We start from the raw sequence: 25,209 nt of genomic DNA, 5'->3' as shown, positions 1-25,209 counted from the left end.
GCTTCTCAACAGCTGCTCAGAGCCCACTGAGCATGTGATTGTCACAGACACTTTCCAAGATGGTGACCCCCTGTGACAAGTTTGAAGTCTTGGATCATTGCTGCTATTGAGACCCTGAACATTTAGGCTGGTGCAATAAGTTCAGTATGTAAAACATTGCATTTTTAGCCATATTAATTTTTAGGGTTTACTTCTCCTTTAACTTATTAAAGCTCCCTCTGTCTTATGTTCATTACTGCTACATGCTTGGTCCTGGCTTTAAAGGGCATATGTCGCCTGAAAATTGTTTCTCCCTATGCACCCACACTCTGGATTGGAACAACAAGATCATAAGGTCTTTGGGCTTCTGCTATTTTGTTTCAGGAATCAGAACAGGCAATGAAAAGAATAGACCAAGACACACATGCTGCTTAATACAAATAAATAAATTATTCAACAAACAGGTTTTTGAGTGAAGAAGATGCAGAATGCACATCTTTCGTATAGGTGCTGGTGCTTGGGATACAACACCCTACTGTTTTAGAAAGTGCCAGAAAAAGTATGAACACTATATTCAATTTAACATGATACTCTCCTATGAACTTGCTCCCAACCAGTAAAAGTCATTTTCTGCAGTACTGAAATTGCGAGAAAATAATCTGCAAAATTAACCATTCTATGCCATTAAGGCTTGATCACTATTAGTGTTATTACACTGAAGGTGGTCTTGGAACTCTTGAGAGAACGTGACAAGAACACAGTTCATGATTTAGGTGCCAGACCTTGTATGTTAAAGGGGATGTAAAACCCCCGATAAATAAGGTGTACTTTCCAATACACATTAAAGGTCAAGTAAAATCTTGCAGATCTGAGCCTTTAAAATAAATCAATGCATCTTTACTGATATTTCCTGTAGCACTTGCTTTACCCAGCAGCATTAAATGTATCATGCACTTTTCAAGTACAGGTATGGGACCAGAGTTTTCTGGATAAGGGATCTTCCTGTAATTTGGATCTTCACACATAGGGGTAAATTTATCAAAGAGTGAAGTTCCGCCACTAGAGTGAAATTCCGCAGCTCTCAATTCATTTCTATGGGATTTTGAAAGGCGTATTTATCAATGGGTGAAAGTGAAAGTTCACCCTTTGATAAATACGCCTATCCCATAGAAATGAATGGAGAGTGGCGTAATTTTACTCTAGTGGCGGAACTTCACTATTAGCGCCACTCTTTGATAAATATACCCCCTTAAGTCTACTAGAAAATTATGTAAACATGAAATAAACACAGTAGGTTTTGCTTCCAATGAGGATTAATTATATCTTAGTTTTGATCAAGTACAAGGTACTGTTTAATTATTACAGAGAAAAAGGAAATCATTTTTTAAAAGTTTGCATTATTTTGGATAAAATGGAGTCTATGGGAAATGGCCTTTCTGTATAACGGGTTTCCGGAAAACGGATCCCATACCAGTACTATTAATATGTCACTTCTATCCAAGTCAATACTCTATAAATTTAGACTACATGAATTTGTGATTGAGCAGAACATTTTCTGACCTGAATTACACGAGTCAAATAATCTATGGGTAAAACGTGGGAGGGCTTTACCTATAAGAAAGAAGTGTGGTTATAGGTGAGTAAATTAGGAGCATAGGCTTTTTTTTCTTTTAAATGGGAATGCTTTTAGCTGTGTATAAAATAAGTAAGACCGGTATTTTTTGTTAGGAACATTAAATATTTTTATTGCTTTATTTTTTATTATATTTGTTGTACAAAACAACTGCCATATCTTAACTTTCTAAAAGTCATTAATCATAAACATATAATCAGGTGGCAGGCCCCTTGCATACAGCGCCGCCAGCGAACAAATTCGCGAAACCGATGCGAAAATTCGGCAGTGTCCAAAAAACAGACGCCGGTGTCAAAAACGAAATGCCGGCGCGTTTCGTAAATTTTTAGCCGTATCGCGAATTTGAGAATTTTTTTAGAGAAGCTAAACGTCCCAAATTTGGCCATCACTAGGATTCACTACAATGTTAAATTGAAGTGTTTGTACAATTGTAAAGAATGACACTCATTCTAATGCCATGATAATAAGGCACATCACTGTGCTTTCCCAAGTAGCACCTATGGCTGAGGATGATGGGAATTTCCATCCATGTGTGCTTTTGAATAGCTTTTGAATATTAAATGCTGAAAAGACTCATGTCCCAGGTCCTCTGTTTCCCCCCGCTGGCTATGTCTAAATAAGTGTGAACGATGCCTCAGAGGCAAGAATCGCTCCTGACTACTACAGTCTGGCCCAATCTGAGTGGCATTACATAAGGACAACAGTAAATAACATGACATATGCTATTCCCTCTCCCCAGGTGACAAGTGTATATATTAAATCTCTCCATGCGGTATAAGTAACAAAGTTATTATTATTTTGCTGAATTGCCCTGTGAAGGTAATACATTTTCCTATCCCTACACGATTTTTTGCTTTCCCCAGGTCTCTATATTCCACATGGTTGTTTAATTATATGACTATTTATTATCAAACTAGGCTTATGGCCATCATAATTAAAGGGATACTGTCATGGGAGAAAATTTTTTTTCAAAATGAATCAGTTAATAGTGCTGTTCCAGCAGGATTCTGCACTGAAATCCATTTCTCAAAAGAGCAAACAGATTTTTTTATATTCAATTTTGAAATCTGACATGGGGCTAGACATTTTGTCAATTTCCCAGCTGCCCCTGGTCATGTGACTTGTGCCTGCACTTTAGGAGAGAAATGCTTTCTGGCAGGCTGCTGTTTTTCCTTCTCAATGTAACTGAATGTGTCTCAGTGGGACATGGGTTTTTACTATTGAGTGTTGTTCTTAGATCTACCAGGCGGCTGTTATCTTGTTAGGGAGCTGTTATTTGGTTACCTTCCCATTGTTCTTTTGTTTGGCTGCTGGGGGGGGAGGGAGGGGGGTGATATCACTCCAACTTGCAGTACAGCAGTAAAGAGTGATTGAAGTTTATCAGAGCACAAGTCACATGACTTGGGGCAGCTGGGAAATTGACAATATGTCTAGCCCCATGTCAGATTTCAAAATTGAATATAAAAAAAATATGTTTGCTCTTTTGAGAAATGGATTTCAGTACAGAATTCTGCTGGAGCAGCACTATTAACTGATTCGTTTTGAAATTTTTTTTTTTTCCCATGACAGTATCCCTTTAAGTTTTATTCTTCTATTCTTGAACATGTTGGAGGTAAGGTGCTGTAAACTGCAGATTGAGTCTGTTTTTGGAATTTTTTATAGAAACAGTTAATTTCTGGAAAGCTTTGCTATTAGTAGTTTGACATAAAGTACACGTTTGCTCATTCTGAATTCTTTAGAATCTGTATTTTCTAAATATATATTGATTTGAGGGTTATTGTTCTGTTATGAGGCTTTTGTGGTGTAAGTTTTGAAGCATACATGCTAGCCATGAAAATTAGATTGCTTTATTAAAACTATGGGGGTCTCTAGAAGGCAAATGTTTTTGGTACCTAACAAATATGTGGAATTCTTTTACCTGTGGGTTTTCTGGCATTTGTATTCCATAATCAGTTATATTCCATGCTGCTTTACTGTCAACACCCCTTTTTTTTCAGAGTTACTAGATATAGGCCCTTTCCCCTACTACACTGCTGAGGCTGCGTGCACTGCATAGTCTCCCAGTAAACTAGTGTTTGGGGTTGACAACTCTGATGCTGGGACATGAGTGCCAGACACAATTGGAAATGTGCAACAAGTGGGGTAAAAATCAAAACCCCCCTTAATGATAGTTATCAACTAAAAAGCAGTTTGTTTTGATTGGTTTATTACAAATTAGCAAACTAAAACAAACAACTGATTGATAGTCACAGTTATTTTCAGCAGTGTAGTTTAGCACCACCAGTGTCGGGCTGGGACACCAGGGGCCCACCCAAAAACCTTAGACCAGGGGCCCACTCTCAGTAATATTATTCTTTCTCTCCTCACTCAACCTCTCATAGTCTCTTTTCTTTACATACTATAATCTATTATTCCATCTATTTAGCCACTTTGTTCACTTACAAACAGGGAATGATCATGAAATAGGCCAAATGTTTAGAAGCAGGAGGGCTCACTGACACCTGGGCCCACCGGGAGTTTTCCTAGTATCCCAGTGAGCCAGTCTGACACTGAGCACCACTTTTAATAAATTACATGTAAAGTTTCTTAATAAGCTTGAACAATTAAGACAGGATATGCAGTTTATGTTTTTTTACTTAATCCTACAGTTTTGAGGGACCCAGGCACAGGTTATTAGCTCTGAACTGTCAAATGCAAGTGACTGTATAATAATCCATGCTCTTATATTCAAGAAGTAACATAGCAACAAGATATAAACAGTGTCAAATGCTCATATGCTAGAGTATCAGTTGCCATGTCATATGGCGTGCCTCCAAGCACACACAAACTCACTGATCTATGTATAGCCCACTAAAAGCAAATGTCTTTAGCGAGATAAACGTGTTTGTAAATCCGCTTGGAACCTGCACCAAGCTGTTGAACTACTTTTATAGTGACAATAAAGGACAATCTTTAACACAAAAAAAACTCTGGGCGTGTTAAACAAGTGACAGGGAGAAGATATGTTCTTTTCTGCCCAGTACACCTTAAGGGCAGAGACACACGCTCAGATGCGGAGAGATTTAGTTGCCCAGCAAATTCTGCTGGAGTAGCACTATTAACTGATGCGTTTTGAAAAAAACATGTTTTCCGATGACAGGATCCCTTTAAACACCTAAAGTGTATATATATATATATATATATATATATATATAAATATATATATAAATATATATATATATATATATATATATTTATATTTTATAAATTATTATTATTTTTTTAATTATGGAAAGTTCCATTATCTGGAAAACCAGTCCAATATCGGTATGTGTGTATATATATATATATATATATATATATATATATATATATATATATATATATATATATATATATATATATATATATATATATATATATATATATATATATATATATATATATATATATATACACACACATACCGATATTGGACTGGTTTTCCAGATAATGGAACTTTCCATAATTAAAAACCTTAAATAATAAAAAATTAAAACCAATTGCAAACTGTCTCAGAATATCACTCTCTACATCAGTGATCCCCAACCAGTAGCTCGTGAGCAACATGTTGCTCTCCAACACCTTGGATGTTGCTCCCAGTGGTCTCAAAGCAGGTGCTTATTTTTGAATTCTAGGCTTGGAGGCAAGTTTTGGTTGCATAAAAACCAGGTGTACTGCCAAACAGAGCCTCAATGTAGGTTGACAATCCACATAGGGGCTACTAAATAGCCAATCACAGCCCTCATTTGGCACCCCAGGAACATTTTTCATGCTAGCGTTGCTCCCCAACTCCTTTTACTTCTGAACGTTGCTCACGGGTTCTAAAGGTTGGGGAACCCTGCTCTACATCATCCTAAAAATTATCTCAAAGGTGAACAACCCCTTTATTGTTTTGACTCCAGTAAGGATTAATTATATCTTAGTTAAGTTAAAGTACAAGGACCAAAACAATTTAATTATTTGATTAAAATGGAGTCTATGGGAGATGGCCTTCCTGTAATTTGGTGCTTTTTGGATAATGGGTTTCCAGATAACAGATCCTAAATGTGTGGCGATTGTGCTGTATCATTAAAAAAAGAGAAGTATTTTGGATCAATACACTGTAATCACTTTGGATCACATATTTGGGTCTAATGCTTCCCCAGGCACTGGACTACCAATTGGCACATGTTCAGTACAGTCTGCACCTAACACACTAGAAGGAGGAATCTTCCCTTTAGTTTGTCACCAGACTTTGCCGCAAGTGTCTGATGATGATAAATTTACCCTAGCAACCAGGCAGTGATTTGAATGAGAGACTGCAAGATGTATAGGACAGAGCCTGAATAGAAAGATAAGTAGTAAAAAGTAACAAAGGGATGTTCCAATGCTACCAGAGTGGTAATACGCATGTATGATCATCCTCTTTGCTCAGCATATCAATTTGGTTGAAAAATATGACAGAATGAGCAGCAGCGCTGTGAGTGTGCGTGTGGTTAGTGGATGTGTCGCTGAACCCCCCCCCCCCGAGGGATAGTGCATCATTGAGGTTACAGTGAGTCGAAATTATAAACATTTAAATGGGTAAAGTTCTTCTTTTGTGAAATTCCTTTTAAAGGATAACTACACCAGGGTTTTTGACAATCTACTGTATTATAATTGTTATCCTTTATTTACATATGCCACACACTTTAAAGTAAATATACAACATTCACATCATAACAGGTTATGGGGTCAGTGTGCTGATGGGCTTGATACAGGGGAAGGAATATTTATATACATTAGAGCTGACATTTTTAAAAAAAATATTTTTGGGAAGTAGTGGATCCCTTAAGTACAGTACAACTACTTCACTGATGGAACATTGGTGCTTCCAGGTGTCTGGCAGTAATTCAAGATGTTAATGAGACACCATTTGATATAATGATGCTCACTTTCTAACATAAATGCAGGTGGAAACTGTGGACTGAACCTTGCACGCAATTTACCAAAATGGAGCCTATTTTGCATGGATATTGGTGCATAATACACAACATGCCGAGGGTGCAACATAGCACTTTCCTGCAATTACACTAGAATTGAGGGGAAAACTGCATTGTGCGTAATAAATATAGTGATTTACAAATGTATTTAGTTAAATTTCATTGAATAGGGATGGAAGACCTTTCTTAAAGGAGAACTAAACCCCTTTTCTAAAGAGAAAGTCCCATCTAATAGCCCCCATTGCCCCCCGTCCCGCATAGCCCACCAGTGTCTCAGAAAGATGCAATATGGCTAGTGGATTGGACTTTCTGTTTAGGAGGATGCTTAGTTCTCCTTTAAAGGAGTGGTTCACCTTATTGTATATTATAGAATGGAGAATGCTAAGCAAATTTTCAACTTGCCTTCATTTTTTCTATTTTATAGTCTTTAAATGATATGCCTTCTTTTTCGGATTCTGACAGCTTTCAAATGGGGGTCACTAAACCCATGTAAAAAATAACAAATAAATCATTGAAATCAATCCATGGTTGCTACTGTAATTTGGACCCTAGCAACCAGATTGCTGAAACTGCAAACTGGAGAGCAGCTGAATAAAAAGCTAAGTAACTCAAAAACCACAAATGATAAAAAATGAAATCCAATTGCAAATTGTATCACTCTTTACATCAAGGGTCCCCAACCTTTTTCACCCCGTGAGCCACACAATAAGAGAAGAGTACCGCAAACATAATTTTTATTAATACTAAGCATATACTCTAAATTAAATGATATATAATATCAACCAATGTTAAATCTGGCACTGCATGTTTTCTGCCAGTTTTTGAATATCTGGGGTGTAGTTTGTGACAGCCAGCCTCATGCATTCTCCCAGATCATCATTTAAATGTGTTCTATATTTAGATTTTAAAATTTTCATAGCTGAAAATCCAGATCCAGACCCAAAATAGGAATTCAGTCTTTGTGAGGTTCCTTTTAGGATGGGAAACTTGAAGATTTCTATTAAAGTCCAGAAGCCCTCATAGTCTCTCATAAATTGCCAGCGTCTTCCCCGGATCAGTTGTGTGAGCTTCCTGTCAAATTGATCAGTGAGTTATAACAGCGTTATCTTTTCTCTCCATTCTCTTCCTGCGCTTCCTACTCACTGCTCGCTCACAGGACTAATTGCGAACACATTGTTATAACTCACTGATCGATTTGACAGGAGGTTCACAGAACTGATCGGGGGAAGACGCTGGCAATTTATGAGAGACTATGAGGGCTGGTTGGAAAGTATCGCACTGAAAGTTTTACACGTACTACAGAGGGTTGGCTGTATAGAAAGGATCGTACTTGAACTGAAACTGTGATATACACTTCTTATGGTGAGTCAGGGAGAAGGGATATCGCTGGCCTACAATCTATTAAAATGCTTCCTATTACAGAGGGCTAGTGAGTTGGATCTACTGGGTAAAACAGTACTGGTATGGGGATGGAAAAGCTTACACGAACAACACCAAGAGGAACTGCGAGCAACATGCTGCTTGCAAGCTACGGGTTGGGGATCACTGCTCTACATCATACCAAACATTTATTTAAAGGTGAACAGCCCCCTGTGTAAATTCGTAGGCAAGAAGTGGCAGTAATGTTATTACAATTTGTTTCTCCTCGGTACCCCCAATAATACCTACAGCCTGTTTTCTTGGGCCCTTCCCATACACCACTAGTTTATTTTGTTTGTAATAACTGCTTAATGCTTCTATAGCAACATTTGGTCATATTTATTCATTTGCACCAGTGCAGTAACCTATAGTATCCAATGTGGGTCACTGCCTTGGTGTCAATTTGATTAGTGTTGATAAATAAGCTGAGTTATGTACATTATGTGCCTTGCAATGAACAGCTTAAACCAAGTACAACACAATTCCTTAATATAATCCTCCCTTTTACTTTCAGTAATAGCTGTTCTACAGCAGTGAGCATTAAGGGGGCCTTTTAAAGCTTATCCAATTCCTACGCTAAGGCTTAGTTATAAACACTTCCCGTTGTTTAAATGAGCACCACTGTTTCTTTACAGCAAGCCCTGAGATCAAAAAGTTAAAGGAAGCAATAGTATCTTTATTTATAGGATAGTTTAACTGTTGCAGAATTACCTGCGTCAGTTAAATTATCATAGAAATAAAGTTTACTTGATGCAGAAAGACATTCCAAGATTATGCAAATAATTTCATAATCCTTTTTGAATACTGGCATCTTGTGGTAAAAATATAGTACTACAATCCTATAGACAATGTACTGAATAAATGAACAGGGTTGTTCACATTTAAATTAAGTCTTACTATGCTGTAGAGTGTTACTTTGAGAATTTGAAATAGTTTTTTTTTATTATTAGTGGTTTTTGAGTTATTTAGCTTTTTATTCAGCAGCTCTCCAGTTTGCAGTTTCAGCAATCTGGTTACTAGGGTCCAAATTACAGTAGCAACCAGGCATTAATCTGAACAAGGGACTGGAATATGAATAGGAGAGGCCTGAATAGATAGATGAGCAATAATAGCAATACAAATAAACGTGTACCGTTAGAGCATTTGTTTTTTTAGATGGGGTCAGTGACCCCTATTAGAAAGTTGGTAAGAGTCAGAAGAAGAAGGCAAATAATTAAAAACCTAAAATCAGAAAGAAAAAAATGAATAAGTTGCTTAGAATTGGCCATTCTATAACATATGAAAAGTTAACTTAAAGGGATGGTTCACCTTTAGGTTAATTTTTAGTATGTTATAAAATGGCCAATTCTAAATAACTTTTCGATTGGCCTTCATTTTTTCTTGTTTATAGTTTTTGAATTATTTGCCTTCTTCTTCTGACTCTTTCCAGCTTTCAAATGGGGGTCACTGACCCCATCTAAAAAACAAATGCTCTGTTAGGCTACACATTTATGGATATTGCTGCTTATTATTATTGCTAATTCTTATCGTGTGTGTGTGTGTGTGTTTGTGTATATAAATGAAGACACATACAAATATATGGGCATATACAGAAACATATGTAGACAAAGGCACACTGTGAAATATGTAATCAGACAAACCAAATGAACATACATAAGACAATGATAAAAGAAAATCATTTGACAAATGAATTCCTATCTAGAGGCATAACCAAACATAGGCATATTTATTTATTTATACAGATGACTTATGTATTAATACATTATTTCCTTCAACCTTTAGATTTGAAGCTGAATCCTCTGATCTTGTGTAACCCTTGTATGTTCAATGATTGTAAGATCCCTGCTTGTTGTATATTGATATTGATGAGGATGCCATTCTGCCTAACTTAATGGCGCTATATAAATAAAAGCAAATTTACTTTACACCATTTTTTTTTGCTTTTGCAGTAAACCATGTTATAGATGTGCCCCATAGTTATATATAAGGACACACAAGTCTTGTAAAAACTGTCACACATATGTGCAGAAATCTGAACACTGATTCCATATTCTGGAGTGATTAACGGCATTTCCCATCTGGCAAAAAGTCTGGGGGTGGTAGATGCCAGAACATTACCTACCTGAACAGACAGTGAAGTTTGGTGGTAGGAATAATGGAATGGGGATGTGTTCAATGGTTTAGGCTTCACTCCCAGGGGTAGGAGAACTTGTCTGGCCTGCACAGAGCCCTGATCGCAACCCAGCAACAGTGAGATGAATTGGAATGCTAAACGTGAGCCAGAACCAATTGCCAACATCAGTGCCCAATCTCACTAATACTTTTGTGGCTGCATGGAAGCAAACATCTAATGGAAAGCCTTCCCAGATCAATGTTGGGCTGGTACAGTAGTATTGGGAAGAACACCTTCATATTAATATCTTTGATTTGGGAAAAAAGATGTTGAACAGGCCAGTGCCTGGATACTTTTAGCCATATAATGTATTTGTTACATAGATATGGTTAAGTTTAATAGAATTGTGACATCAAATTAAGGGTAATGCACTAGCAATCTCACCACAGCAGCATTTGATTTGGTCTTATTGCAAATGCATATTTAATTAAAATGTCCACACAGTGGAATTTGAACCAGCAAAAACTCCAGAATCCTCTCAGGTCCAAGTCTGTAGAAAATTCACATAAAACGTAATGCGTCAGAACAGGCCCCAGCATGGACACTTATTCGTAACTAATGGGCCTGTAATGTTTTCTGCTGCTTTTTATTTTATGGAAACCAAAACAAACGACAGCAATTAAATGACTATTCCAATGATGTAAATATATCAATGCAGTAACACATTTATTCAGAAATAAAAATGCAACAATTTCGCTACAAAAAAGGTTTTATTTTCTTTTGTACATAAAAAATCTATACATCTGTTAGACTAAAATACCGTTTGCATCGTTACTCTGACAGACATTTAATTTGCAATAGGGAGAAAGAATAATTTTACTTTCATTTCCATATAATTTAAAAAATAGTGTCTCAAAGGTATCTGGCGGTTTCATCTAGTACATGAAATGGACATCATACAAGTCAGCCTTAGTGGTTGGAAACATGGTGGACGAGCAGTAAAAGGGCCTGGTGTCTGCTTGAGAAAAACGTATACATACAGCCATGAGACATACTGCAAACCTGCCTGATCAGCCAGTCTCCTGTTCATTTGCATGTTCTTTCTGAGATAAGCTAATGCATATTATTTATACATATTTACAGACATGTAACATGCACAGGTGATGTTTCAGTGGTCCTTTGTGAGCACACAGCTATGCATTCTACCTCCCACTAAAAGTTGTGTATTATGACAAGGCAGAAAGCATGGCAGCTGCTTAGACTCCTGAGTTCTAATGGATCACTATGTTAAACACTGTACAATACATCATTTATGTGTCTGTACAGTTTCTATAGCCCCACTGCTATGCCAAGAAACTCATGACTGAATTTGGAGTGTAATGGATTCAACGGAGTCAGTGCTATGAATGGGTTAAGAAGACATATTTGCTGTTTGCCATGTATGAAACACTACCCCTTCATCAAGTACATCACCAATAAGATTTTGTCCCTGATAAACTGCATAGTGGAACACTCTACTGGATGGAATATTTTTTCCCCCCACAGAAAGTACATTGTGACTGGAATACAAACCAGCAATATCGCAATCCCAAATCTATAAGAATTCGATTTGGTAAAGTGCAAAAAATAAAAAATTAATTCAGCATCAAAAGGTAATAGAAACATTTACATGGAAAGCGGAACAGATGGGGTGTATGGAGATGGGTCGCATCAGGTCTGCTGCTTTGTAGTGGGGAAAAGTCAACAAGCTCCTCAATGAAAAATACTTCAATTGGCTGCTTGCTTTTTCTCTCTTTATTGCAGCTGTATTTAAGATATGTATAGTGTTTAAAAGTATTGGGCACCTTCCAACACTTTTTTCAGCTCAGTTGGTTCACCAGAAATAACTTTTTCCAATTACTTTCTATTTTCTATGTGTAACCATTTTTCTAATACTGAAGTGTAAAGGTGGCCATAGACGTAGGCGATATTGGGCGGATCCGATTGTGGGGTCATAATGCATCTGATACAGGCAGTCCGCATAAATGCACAGATCCGGCCACAATCAGACAGGATTTTTTAAAATGCCCAATCGAGATCTGGCCGACTTTTGGCTAGATCTGGAAAGCCTGTCGGATGGCCCCGCACATGGGCCAATAAGCTGCCAACTCTGTCTGTTGGCAGCTTTTATCGGCCCGTGTATGGGGGCCTTAAAGTTTCATTTTTCACCTTGTAAAGTAGCTCTGGGAGGGGAGGGGCTCGCTGGTAGACTCAAACATTACACTTTAAGCTTAGATTTTGGAAAAATTATAAAAAATGGAAAGTAATTGAAATAAGTGTTCTTTCTGGGGAACAAAATGAAAAAACAATTGAGCTGAAAAAAGTGTTTGGAAGGCAAACAACTCCTTTGATGGTTGGTTTTCTCCTGAGAACTGTAAACATGTCTGGCAATTATGTCTTTATATGCAACACAATTGCTCAGACAGGAAGTTGCCATAAAATACACCCCATGCCAGGCAGAAATATGGTATATTAAACGGAAAGTACCGCCTTTTAATAAGCAAGTACTAGCTTCTATGTAGTTTATCATAACTAGATATTAAAGGGAGCATACATTTTCCCTAAACCCTTCCCTTCTGACCAGAGTCTGTCTGTAACTGGCAGCATGTGCCCAGTGCAGAGAATATTCCCCATAAATTGCTGTTTGTTTTATTCTCCACAACAGCACAAGCAGTGGTCAGAAGTTTCAAAACTACAGGTTCAAGCAAGCAGGTGTGCAAAATGTGTGTGAAGCCACACTACTATGGAAGATGTATGTCCCCTTTACAGTAAACTAATGCTAGCTTTTTTAGCATATTTAATTGTATAATTATGGGAGCTGCCATGCTACAATTTTCATTGTCCATATACAATAACAGCAAAGGCTCTGGACACTGAACCCTTTGGGGAATTTTCCTGATCAGACAAGCAAAGTTCTATGGACAGACAATACAACTTACAATTTAAAGGACAACTAAGACCCTGTACTAAGGCTATATACTGTATGTATATATATATATATATATATATATATGTATATATGTATATATATATATATATATATATATATATATATATATATATATATATATATATATATATATATATATATGTATATATGTATATATATATATATATATATATATATATATATATATATATATATATATATATATATATATATATATATATATATATATATATATATATATATATATATATATATATATATATATATATATATATAATTGTAGTGGACAGCACTCCGTTCCAAGTCCTTTACCCGCTCAGTAAGATCAACATATAAATAAAAATAAAGACCAGCCACACCAGGATTTTTGCAAGTAGAAAAAAGTGTTATTGCATGTTATACATGCAATAACACTTTTTTCTACTTGCAAAAATCCTGGTGTGGCTGGTCTTATATATATATATATATATATATATATATATATATATATATATATATATATATATATAAAGACCAGCAACACCAGGATTTTTGCAAGTAGAAAAAAGTGTTATTGCATGTTATACATGCAATAACACTTTTTTCTACTTGCAAAAATCCTGGTGTGGCTGGTCTTTATATATATATATATATATATATATATATATATATATATATATATATATATATATATATATATATATATATGGATAACAATGCTGTGTTACCAATAAAGACACTTTAATCACTTCTAAAATGAGTGTGCTGATCCATTACTACTGCATATTATGAACATTGATCGTGCACCTCTACTCTATTGGAGATCGAGTGCGGACACCCAAAGCAACTATATATATATATATATATATATATATATATATATATATATATATATATATATATATATATATATATATATATATATATTTCCATTATATTAAACTGCTGGTAGATTAGGTTGCTATGAGTGCTACACTCCAGCCAGTTTGGACAAATGTCACAAAATGTGACTGCATTACAAATCCTCATGTACAGCATCCCTACAATTAGAATAAATAAATGGACACCCACTGTCCTGAGCTGCTGTTGGTATTTATGGATCATGCATGCAATGATGTGAGACAGTTGGTCTTTCAGTGCATAGGGCTGATGCATATGGAAAATCACAAAGCAGCTCTAGGCATGAGAAACCATTAAATAGGATATTGAAGATGAAGCCGAGATACAAAAAATTTAATAAATGTGATGCTAACTAAAAAAAGGAAAAATGTACAAATTGGTACAGGTATATGACCGGTTATCCAGAATGCTCAGGACCTGGGGTTTTCCAGATAATATATCTTCATTCCTTAAATCTACCTAGAAAATCATGTAAACATTAAACAAAGCCAGTAAGCTGATTTTGCTTCCAATAAGGATTCCAATAAGGATTAATTATATTTTAATTTAAATCAAATACAAGGTAAAGTTTTATTATTACAGAGAAAAGGGAAATCATTTTTAAAAAATCTGAATTATTTGGTTAAAATGGAACCTTTGGAAGATGTTCATTCCATAATTCAGATAACGTGTTCCATATCTATAACTTGTTTGACTACAAGTTGCAGTAAAGCTTAGTGATAACTGGTCAGTACAGTGCTCCACATATGCAGTCTTATTGGTGTTTAATGAGTTATGGGTTTATATACAGGTAGCTGTAGGAGTTTGCATAGCAGTAGAAAGCTTGGTTTTGCGACCCAGCGCAACTTTTACAGCACGCTGCAAAGGAAGAGCCACAGAACATGATTATTGGGGTATCTGCAAGCTCCATTTGTTTTGCAGTGTTTCCATACATTAATACTGTTACTTTAGATTATTATTAATATTAAAGGCTGCCATTTTGAAGAGCTTTTACCTTGAGATGATTTGTGCAGAAAGAAGTAACAAATCTAAATGTCTTTACAAATCAGGTCTTTGAGATGGATTGATAAAAAACATTTCTGGGTACTTTTAATTTCATAGAATCACAGGAGAAGACAAAGCCTTGTGGTGGCAGCCCTGCATTAATGAAGGAATACTTTTTCTTGTGGGGGGTGACAGTTGGTTTTAGTGTTTTATTGCAAAGCCGCTCTGAACCCTCATCTGTATTGCAGAAGCACCATTCACTGAAATCTTACACCTGACTACAAGACATACAATCTGCCCTTAAAAGGTCAAGTGACTGTGGGTCTTAAATGCCCAAACAAGCAACTACAAGGAATTGATTAGCAGGAGATTAATAGCAAACGACAGCACTCTCATTTCTTCTTGTTTTCAGAGAATAAAGGGAAGAACATGTTTCTGCTCACAGCCTTGCATTGGATAAACATTTAGATAGAAAACATAGGCTTTTCAAAAGAACAAAATCACTATGGACTATGGAATGCAAGCTGAACTATCTGGATTATGCAGCAAGTGGTGCCAAGGCAAAGAAAGTGCAATTCCATTGGAATGAATGGTAGAAAATGGCAGTTTTAGAGACTTGCACTAACTTTGCCACAGTACAACATGACAATTCCAGCATGGTGTATACTACTGATGCAGAATGTAATATTCATGGAATTCCTGACAAATGTTGAATTATAAGAACTATACTGTGAGAATGACTAGGCATAATATACAATTTATTTACAAATAGATGACAAAGTATAAAATCTAAGGTGGGCTTTGGCCATGGTATAGACAACCAAGTATAAAGTCAAATGGCCTTAAAATGACTGGCATAAAGAAACATTTTGAAAAAGAAATCCACAACCTATACATGGTTACGTGTGGCGGCTAGCATATTCTCAGAAATTGTATTTAAATAACACAAGCACCATTTCATTATAGCCACTAGAGGTCATGGTCTACTGCATTGTAAACATATCCATCCAGCTTGTTAGAATTTATTGTATGACATAGGGCCTTTGAGTTGTTCTAGTTCCCCAAGACAGCAGCCTTATGCCATATAAGACAGACTGCCATTGGCTCCCATTTACCTTCTAGGGCAGGGGTAGGCAACCTGCGGCTTCGGAGCCTCATGCAGCTCTTCATCCTGCTTGCTGCTCGCCATCTATACAGCCCTTGCACTTGCTGGAGACTTCTTGAGAGTGTGACCACACTAAGCTAATGGTTAGCTTACCGCAGTTGCACACTCAGAAGCCGCCTGCAGGTGCGAGGGCTGTATAGAAGTCCCAGGAGTGACAGGCAAGACTGAGCAGCAGCAAGATGATTTATCATGGTCCTTACCATGGTCATACACTCTAGACAAGAGAGGGAAGATCAGCATGGACCTTCAGAAACAGAAGTCACATTACACAGATGAGAACACTAGCATTTAATAGGGCTATTCAGTCTAATTTATTTCAAAGTAGGCCTACACATACACACTGCAATTCTGTTCGTTGTATTCTGTTGTTATAACCGTTACAATTAAAAAAGGTTAACACTTTTAAAAGTTTATAAGCTGTGTTATGTTTTGTGGCTCCAGACTATTTTTCTTTAGTGGAAGAGGGGGCAAAATGGCTCTTTTGTAAAGGTTGCTGACCCCTGTTCTAGGGTAACTACAATGCAGGCCATATTTTGCACCTCCAGGAACTTTTGCATGCTTGTGTTGCTCTCCAGCTCTTTTTACCTCTGATTGTGGCTCACAGATAAAAATGGTGGGGGATCCCCACCCTGGAGTACGTGTTGCAGGATACTGGGAGATGTAGTCAGGCAACATCCCTAAGATCTGTATTCTCGCAAAACCTAGGGACCAAAGTCAAGACTTCTCTACTGTATTAAATATATTGGCACTCCCCTAGTTAACTGAAGTTTCCTTCTCCATAACATAATAAAAAAAATTCAAAAAGACAGTTTTGAAAGATTTCATGAAGCTGAATGAAAAATAATTTGAGTATTATGCCTTTAATGCTAGCCAACTATAAGAAAACATAATGTATGCAGGAAAGACAACTCTATACCTTTAGAAAGCCCTAAAATCTGCAAAGGAAGACCATTCTGTTGAATAGTTGTTGGTCTGGTAGGAATGGCAGAAGCATAACATGCTAATGATAGAGAGACAACGCTGTGGAATAATGATTCTTAATTTAATTACCTCACAGAGGTACTGCTAAATGAGCCCTGGCACCATGCATGTTTGGCAGTTGATAAAGAGGCTAACTACCTAGTGAACACGACTGTTGTACAATATCTCGTGTCACAATTCACACCCTTCAACAAACCTGTTGTGTGGTTACATCCAACCAAAATAAACCTCAGTTCCCTTGTGGAAAACACAAACCTCTGCTATCCACAGAGTAATAAGAAATGGGTGGAGAGGACACCTGCTCACACATACATATAATTGGAGCGAATATTCGAAACTGGAATGATTTTTTTTTTTTTTTTAAAATGGTTTGGACAGCTGTGAGGAGATACATGTTCTTTATCACTTGATGGTCACCTTTATCATTTCTGAAAACAGCCGTTACTTATGATTACCTGTTTCAGTCCTCCATAATATAGGCTGGCCTGTGTAAATGTTTAGTGCAAATTCTGAGAGAACCTTATTACAGGAATACAGCAAGGTGCTTAAAAGACTGTTTTGTTACTTTTCTATGGAAAAATGGAGTGATTAAAAAGTGTAATAACATTTTTATAAAAAGAAACATACTTTTTGCATTCCCTCATCATGTAACATTCTAGAACTAGAGTTTGTCCCCAAAAGACTGACAGTCAAGAAAAGCTCCATCTAGCAGTGTATAAAAACAAAACATAATACAGATCACAGAGGCATCAGTGAAATGCAGACAATCCCATGTTTTAAAGCATTAAACCCAAAGTAAAAAATGGGGGTAAAGTAACAATATTGACTTTTGTGGTTTTTTTTGATAAATTACTTGACTTTCCACACGCTGGACACCTAATACAACCAAAAAGGAAAAAAGTATATAAACAATGCTGCTCGCAGAGACCCATATAAGACAGAGCAAATATATATGTCAATAGACAGGATGTTAAACCCTGCTTTCATTTTGGCTGCTTGAGTTATTTTGGAATGTCAATGGGCTCCAATATTGCTGGGCTAGATTCAAGCTGTACTTGTCCCCGAAGCCTAGAAAACAAAGTCATACATAGTGATCTTAGACATATTTCAACATGTAACATGCACCACAGTTAAATCCCCAAATAACAGCAGGAGTGTGCGGATAGCAAGCTCCCAATAAAGTGCTTTGGTTATTGCCTTTATGTGGGAACCAATTCTAATGCAACGCAGGATCATCGGTCTATCTGAATTTATGTCATTGTGTGGCTGATGTAACAATCAAGAGACTGACATAAGCAGAGGGAAAAGTAAATTGACACAAATAATTTATAAATGCGATAAATATATGAAATCTGAAGCTTCTATGTGACAGAAAATAAATGCTGACTATTAAAGCTTATATGTTTTTAGCAACAAAATACTTTTATGCATTTTTTTTTATGGTTGGATTCAATTGGACTAGGCACTTGGAGTCCTGTTGAAAAAGGCTCAGATTTGGCCTAATCCTATATTTGTTTGGGTGGGCTTTTGCAGTGTCTTAGAATTTCTACATTCTGTTCCCTTTCTCTTAATGAAAGGGAAAGGACTGTTGCCAACTAATGCTGTGTTCCTAGAGGCAATTGACACTTATGGATTGATTTATAAACGTTTGAATTACAATACTTGCCAGAATTAGATTTTTTTTAGGCACAAAAACTCACAAATTCGAAGTATAATTTTCAAAAACTCGAATGTTTGATATTTGTATTGCATTTATATGGTCATGTAACTTATTGGTGACTTCTAATCTTTTAATATCCTTTAATGAATTAACGAATGAGGAGAGCACTTCTCAATAGCAAAAAACGCTGTGGTTGTGTTTATTTAGGGCTACTACATTGTAGTAGCCCTAAATAAACACAACCACAGCGTTTTTTGTTATTGAGAAGTGCTCTCCTCATTTGTTAATCCATTACCAGATATTGGGATAGCGGTATACCCAAGAGAGGATTTGATGCATTTTTGACAAACTAAAAAGGCAGTGCGGAGAACGTCTTTTGCTTATTTACTTTTAACATCCTTCTAATTTACAATAGGATATATATATATATATTTTTTTTTTTCTCTATTTGATTAGAAATGATATACATACATCTGTTCATACTTCAATCATAATTAGAACTGAAGGTTAGAGTTCCAAAAAAAACAAAACAAAAGGAACAGAAGGGATTATCACACACATATAATGTTTTAAGAAAGATGAAATGAATACTGCTGACAAGTTGAAAGGAAACGTAGTGATTTAATACCTGTATACATTAAAGTGTATAATAATAATTCAACTATCAAGGTTTTTATTGGCTTACTGATTTTATTCCCCAAAAATGTTGCAAAACAGAAATGTTGTTGGTTACAATTTGCCTTGTCATCTGTGTGAGCACAACAAAGGTTTTAGTACAGTTTTCTTATTCAATTTTTCCCACAAGAAGAAATAAAATTCTGCCTGTGTTCCCAGCAGCTCCCTCTTCATTAATGACCATTGCTACACATATTAAACATGCTTCTTCTAACACCAAGCTCTTTATCCTCTCTCTATTTATCCGCTCCCTGCAATATCAGCAAGAAAAACTTGCATGGTAAACTGATTGAGGCATTTCTTATGAGGATGATTCTCATTAGATAATCACATTTTTTTTTAGCAGAAAAACAAAATCTTCCATTAACATAATGGTTGAATACTTTCCAATGGAAATAGATCAGAAGTAACCTCAACAACAGGTTATAGTACTTATAGTAAATAATGCTACTAAATCCTTCCACCAGGGGACAAATGTGGCAGTTCCTTTCAGCTTGCTTTTATAGGTGATGGTCTCAGCTGTGAGAAGAACTCTGCTAGCCAGATGATAGGCAAACACACAAGCAGAAAAAGAAGAAAGTCTTGGGTTATGCAGACAACAAAAGTGTCACCAGATGAAGCCCAGTCAGTGAAGATAGAAAGGGACAGGAAATAAAAATAAAATTCTTGGAGTATGGCCATCTCCTTGCTGTCACCTACCATTGGTTTCAGCTCCCTGCCCTCTGCTGTACTCCCTGGCTCTTTCAGGGCTCTTCTACTGTCTTCCACAAACTCCTGCATATAAACACAGTTATATCTCAAAACCAGCAATGTTGTCTACCTAAAATCTATTATTCTGATTTCTCCACAGAAATGGTTACTGCTTACTGGTTAAGCAGTATAATACAACTATACATATAGTGCCAATGTATTTTTCAGGAAGGGTTCTATTAACGCTTACCAATTGTGCTTGGTTTAAAGGGTATAATATTCCACAATAACGTATGTTCGTGTTTTAAATTACTCACACCAAATTCTATAATGAAATTATTATTATAATTATTATTAATAATAATAATAGTAATATAAACTATTATTAAAGATCTTGAGTAGACTAGACATTCCAAAGTTGTATTCTATTTGTTAAAAATGATTCATATTAGGAATCTCTGAGCACCTTCAGATGTAAATATAAGCATTCAAAGATCAACCAAAGATATTAATAGATTATAATAAAATTCCTACCCTTTAAATGTTAAAGCTGTTATGGGTGTCTCACACAATGGCAAGTTGCATTCCTTCATAGGTCAAATCTCCGCAGATACAAGTCCACTGGTGTCCTGACACCAGAAATATGTCATCTCCAGTTCAGTCCAGCAACAATGTAATAAAAGTGCCTTAATTAAGACGTTAAGGCACAGGAAACCAACATTTAAGGTTGTTTATCAAGTTTGATCATATAGGCTTGAAATTTGCTTTCCTTTGCCCTAGCTCCTCTAATAAAGGCACTTTTACAATACTGTTGCTATTAAAAGTGTCTTTCTAGTTAATACCTACCATGAGAACCTTATCCATGTAAAATTCTTTGCCAGGGCTCCCATCATTATACTTTGTGTCAATAGCAAAGCACAAGAAGAGGACATCAACAACCATTTCATAGATGGAAAGGAAACAATGTGCAACTAGAAACGCAAACAGGCAGACAATGATGAGGGGAAGCACCCAAACAGTGTAGTCCCGTTGATAGTTCAGAAGCATAATGCCTGCCAGGCCTGTGCAGCTCACAATCAGAATCTAAATGCAAAAAAAAAAAAAAATATCTGTTAAATTACGGTACTTACCTTGTGTGTAGTTATATTATGGTAAAAAAGAACATTGTTGGCTAAAAACTCAATTTTACTGTTCTTTTACTCTATTCACCCAAAAAAGATTCACTCCTAAAATAAACTCTATGAACTAAAATGTGAAAAACATGCAAGGTATGAAGGCTTGTAGCACTGCAAATATAAAATTTTTCACTTGCCTAAAAATGGCAAAACTCAGCCATCTGACAGAATATCAAGGATGTGTTGTGGCCGATTGGTTACAGATAAGCTGAGATTCATGCACTGGAGAATGGAAAAACAAGTGAAAAAGCCTTCCACTACCCTCCTACTCGAGTGCCCTAACAAATTTAATGGTAAAACAATTAGAATACAAAAAAATAAAGAAAAATAGAGAAGTAGCTCACTTTTTTTCATGTTCCCTAAATTGGTTTTATCTTATATTTGACCTCTTAAAGGCCAATTATGAAAGGTATGTTAATACACAAAGACTGATTAAAATCATTCATACCAATTCTATTGTCTATGAATTCAACTCATTACTCTCACTTAGTAAGTATTTTGATTGTTGAGATATTTCCCTAGCGTTACTATCGATTTTTGTGATAAATAAAGCTGGCCATACACAGGCCAATAAAAGAATCCTGGCTCCTTTTATGCCCTAGTTTATCAGATACCTGGTTAGGGTGAGGCCTTAACACTTCTGTCTGAGAAAGCAAAAGGGAGATCTGGAGTCCATGTTTCTTCTACATATATTTAGGATTCTGGCATATGTTAGTGGTAAGCAACTGGTTAACATTACAGCTCTGGTTACAATGTGGATAGAAGGTAATAGGGTGCAGGCTGAGATTTGCTGAACAATAATTAAAGCAAGCTGCTGGTTTGATAGTGATCTTCCAGAATCACAGATCTTTGTCTACATACAATGTGCCAAGTTACAGCACCTAATCCTGTATCATGACAGTGACTTCACTGCAATAGTAATATGTATCACAGAGATAGGATGACAATACTGAATATGTAAAACTACCTCTGGGTAACCCTTGGACATTGGTTTAAATAATGGGCTCTTTATCAGTAGCTTGTTAGTAGATAATTTAGGTCTTGCAAACCTTTCAATTTAAAATCTTTCAATGTAAAACTTTCATTTTATGCTTAGAAAAGAGAAATATTCCAGCTCAACACTAACTGTCTGGTTGAAATCATCAAAATGCATGAGCTGTTGCTTGAATGTCTTTTCTACCATTAGGCATTCTAGTAAACCATTTCAATAAAATATACGTGCCCTCAAAACTAGAACTGACAGTTTGCTGCTGTCATTAGATAAATGCTACCACTTGGCAATCCCTGAGGTTAAACAGAACTCATTAGCCCAGAACTCACATCCCCCTCCCTATTTAATTGTGTATTTTCATGGACTGGGATCAGCACAATGAATTCAGCTCTTCTATTACTTTGTAGTTCGGATAGCAGACAAGTGACAAATGAAAGCCTTTTTTCTGCAGCACTTTTAAGATAAAGGAACCTAGCTAGAGGTCATTTCACACACGCACACGCGCAAATGGAAGTGTCTTCAAATTTATGTGACAGATTGCTAATGCTATCAAGATTTGCAGTAGCATTGATTGTGACTCTGGACATTCTAAACATTTTGCCTGAACACTCTTCTGTATTTTTCATTACCTTAAAATGCTAATACCGTATATACTCGAGTATAAGCCGATCCGAGTATAAGCCGAGGTACCTAATTTTACCTACGAAAACTGGGAAAACTTATTGACTCTAGTATAAGCCTAGACACAACTACAGCCCTGTCTCCCAGCAGCGCACCTTCCGCCAAAGAGACTCCCCCAGCGATCGACCGGACTTCTTTGCAAAGTTGATGGTGACAGAGAATTGTGCAGAGAGTGCTGTGTGTCATAAAACCATCACATAAAACCATCACTGATCTTTCGTATTGCCATCACTCTTAATCCTTTATTCAACCAACAGATGGCGCTGTGTGATATTGCAGTTACTGTTATTCTTTGATATAACCAACAGATGGCGCTGTGTGATATTGCAGTCACTGTTATTCTTTGATACAACCAACAGATGGTGCTGTGTGATATTGCAGTTACTGTTATTCTTTGATATAACCAACAGATGGCGCTGTGTGATATTGCAGTCACTGTTATTCTTTGATATAACCAACAGATGGCGCTGTGTGATATTGCAGTCACTGTTATTCTTTGATACAACCAACAGATGGCGCTGTGTGATATTGCAGTCACTGTTATTCTTTGATATAACCAACAGATGGCGCTGTGTGATATTGCAGTCACTGTTATTCTTTGATACAACCAACAGATGGCGCTGTGTGATATTGCAGTCACTGTTATTCTTTGATATAACCAACAGATGGCGCTGTGTGATATTGCAGTCACTGTTATTCTTTGATACAACCAACAGATGGCGCTGTGTGATATTGCAGTCACTGTTATTCTTTGATATAACCAGAGGGCGCACTGTTATTCTTTCATAAAACCAACAGAGGGCATTGTGGGATATTGCAGTCTCTCCCCAAGTGAACTGTTGGTATAGGAATGATTAAAAGTGACTGCAATCTCGGCTACTGCCCGCTGACCCGAGTATAAGCCGAGGTAGACTTTTTCAGCACATTTTGGATGCTGAAAAACTCGGCTTATACTCGAGTATATACGGTAAGTAGAGTACCTGCACGCCTTGTTTCTCAATGGCTTTTGTACAACTTTCAGCCTCCACTGTATAAACCTTTCCATCTGTACCCCAACCCAAAGAAATGTGTGTTTAAATTAGAAGGCAGAGCCCTCTTAAAATCATCAACTATGTTTTATGAACAGGAGCAGGGCCGCCATTAGAAATCACGGGGCCCCGTACAACAAAAGTTTTGGGGCCCCCTGGGCCCCGCCCACACTGGGGCACAAGCCCCACCCTATATCCCGCCCACTCCACATCACGGTTAAAAGACCGCACAGACATCAGCGCTAAAAAAGTAACCCCCCCCCCACAAGTTATAAAAAGCTATTGATGGTCAGGGCCCCCTTATAAGTTTAAAAAAAAAAAAACATTGGCGCCAGGGCCCCCCATAAAAGTTTTTTTTTTTAAAAAAAACTTTGGTGGCAGGGGCCTATAGAATATTAAAATAATACATTGGTAGCCAGGGGATTAAAAAAAAACAAAAAACTGGTGTTCAGTAGAAGTGTTCAGTAGAATTGAACTCAAGGCATCGGGACTTAAACTTCCTTTCGTGACTTCGGGTCTTTTCACCGCTTCAGGACTTCAACTTCACCTCCTTTCGTGACTTCGGGTCTTTTCACCGCTTCAGGACTTTAACTTCGCCTCCTTTTCTGACTTTGGGTCTTTTCGCCACTTCAGGACTTCAACTTCGCCTCCTTTTGTGACTTCGGGTTTTTTGCCGCTTCGGCTTCAGCTGTTTTCGTGGCTTCGTCTGTTTGGCACTTCCGCATTCGGGACTTGAGAAATGTCCGCACGGCTCGGGCGCTCGGCTCTTTCAAAACTGCAGCACTGCCGGGACCCCCTTCACGCCCGGGCCCGGGACACTTGTCCCCCCTGTCCCCCCCTGATGGCAGCCCTGAACAGGAGGCCAACACATATTCCTTTTAAGACCCTCAATTGGACAGGAAATGTACATGTTTTATAATCTTTATTCTCTATCCTATGAATAGACACAACACAGTAGGTAATAAGTGGGTTTGCAATCTAAACCATTTGTGTAAGTAAGCTGGCAATGCTGACACTGGCTGCCAACTCAGCCACTCCTGACTAGGACTGCAACCTATACATAAAGAATGTGAAAAACTTTGTAGGGTGATGAATATATTGGGCTAAGGATGTTGCCGTCTCTCAAAGAGTCTGCGTGGAGCCCCAATGACATGTGATAATTGGCTTGGGAACTGGGGTGGTTAA

The 25,209-nt window shown here is 37.0% G+C and overlaps 1 protein-coding gene across 2 annotated transcripts in view; it reads right to left on the bottom strand.

Moving 5' to 3' along the window:
• Positions 1-10,877: 10,877 nt before the first annotated feature.
• The window catches only part of slc44a1.L (solute carrier family 44 (choline transporter), member 1 L homeolog), an 83,088-nt gene continuing 68,756 nt past the window's right edge, over positions 10,878-25,209 (bottom strand). The window contains 5 exon segments of one of the 2 annotated variants that reach the window (NM_001091778.1): positions 10,878-13,178; positions 13,385-13,567; positions 13,730-18,192; positions 20,159-20,233; positions 20,996-21,232. In NM_001091778.1, the coding sequence (NP_001085247.1) occupies positions 18,169-18,192; positions 20,159-20,233; positions 20,996-21,232 (336 nt within the window). In that variant the 3' untranslated portion in view covers positions 10,878-13,178; positions 13,385-13,567; positions 13,730-18,168. 2 annotated transcript variants of the gene reach the window in all.

Source organism: Xenopus laevis, chromosome 1L, assembly GCF_017654675.1.
Source record: "Xenopus laevis strain J_2021 chromosome 1L, Xenopus_laevis_v10.1, whole genome shotgun sequence".
In the NCBI taxonomy this organism is placed as follows: Eukaryota; Metazoa; Chordata; class Amphibia; order Anura; family Pipidae; genus Xenopus; species Xenopus laevis.
The sequence above is the reverse complement of the archived record's forward strand: the minus strand, read 5'-3'. Positions and strand labels throughout refer to the sequence as shown.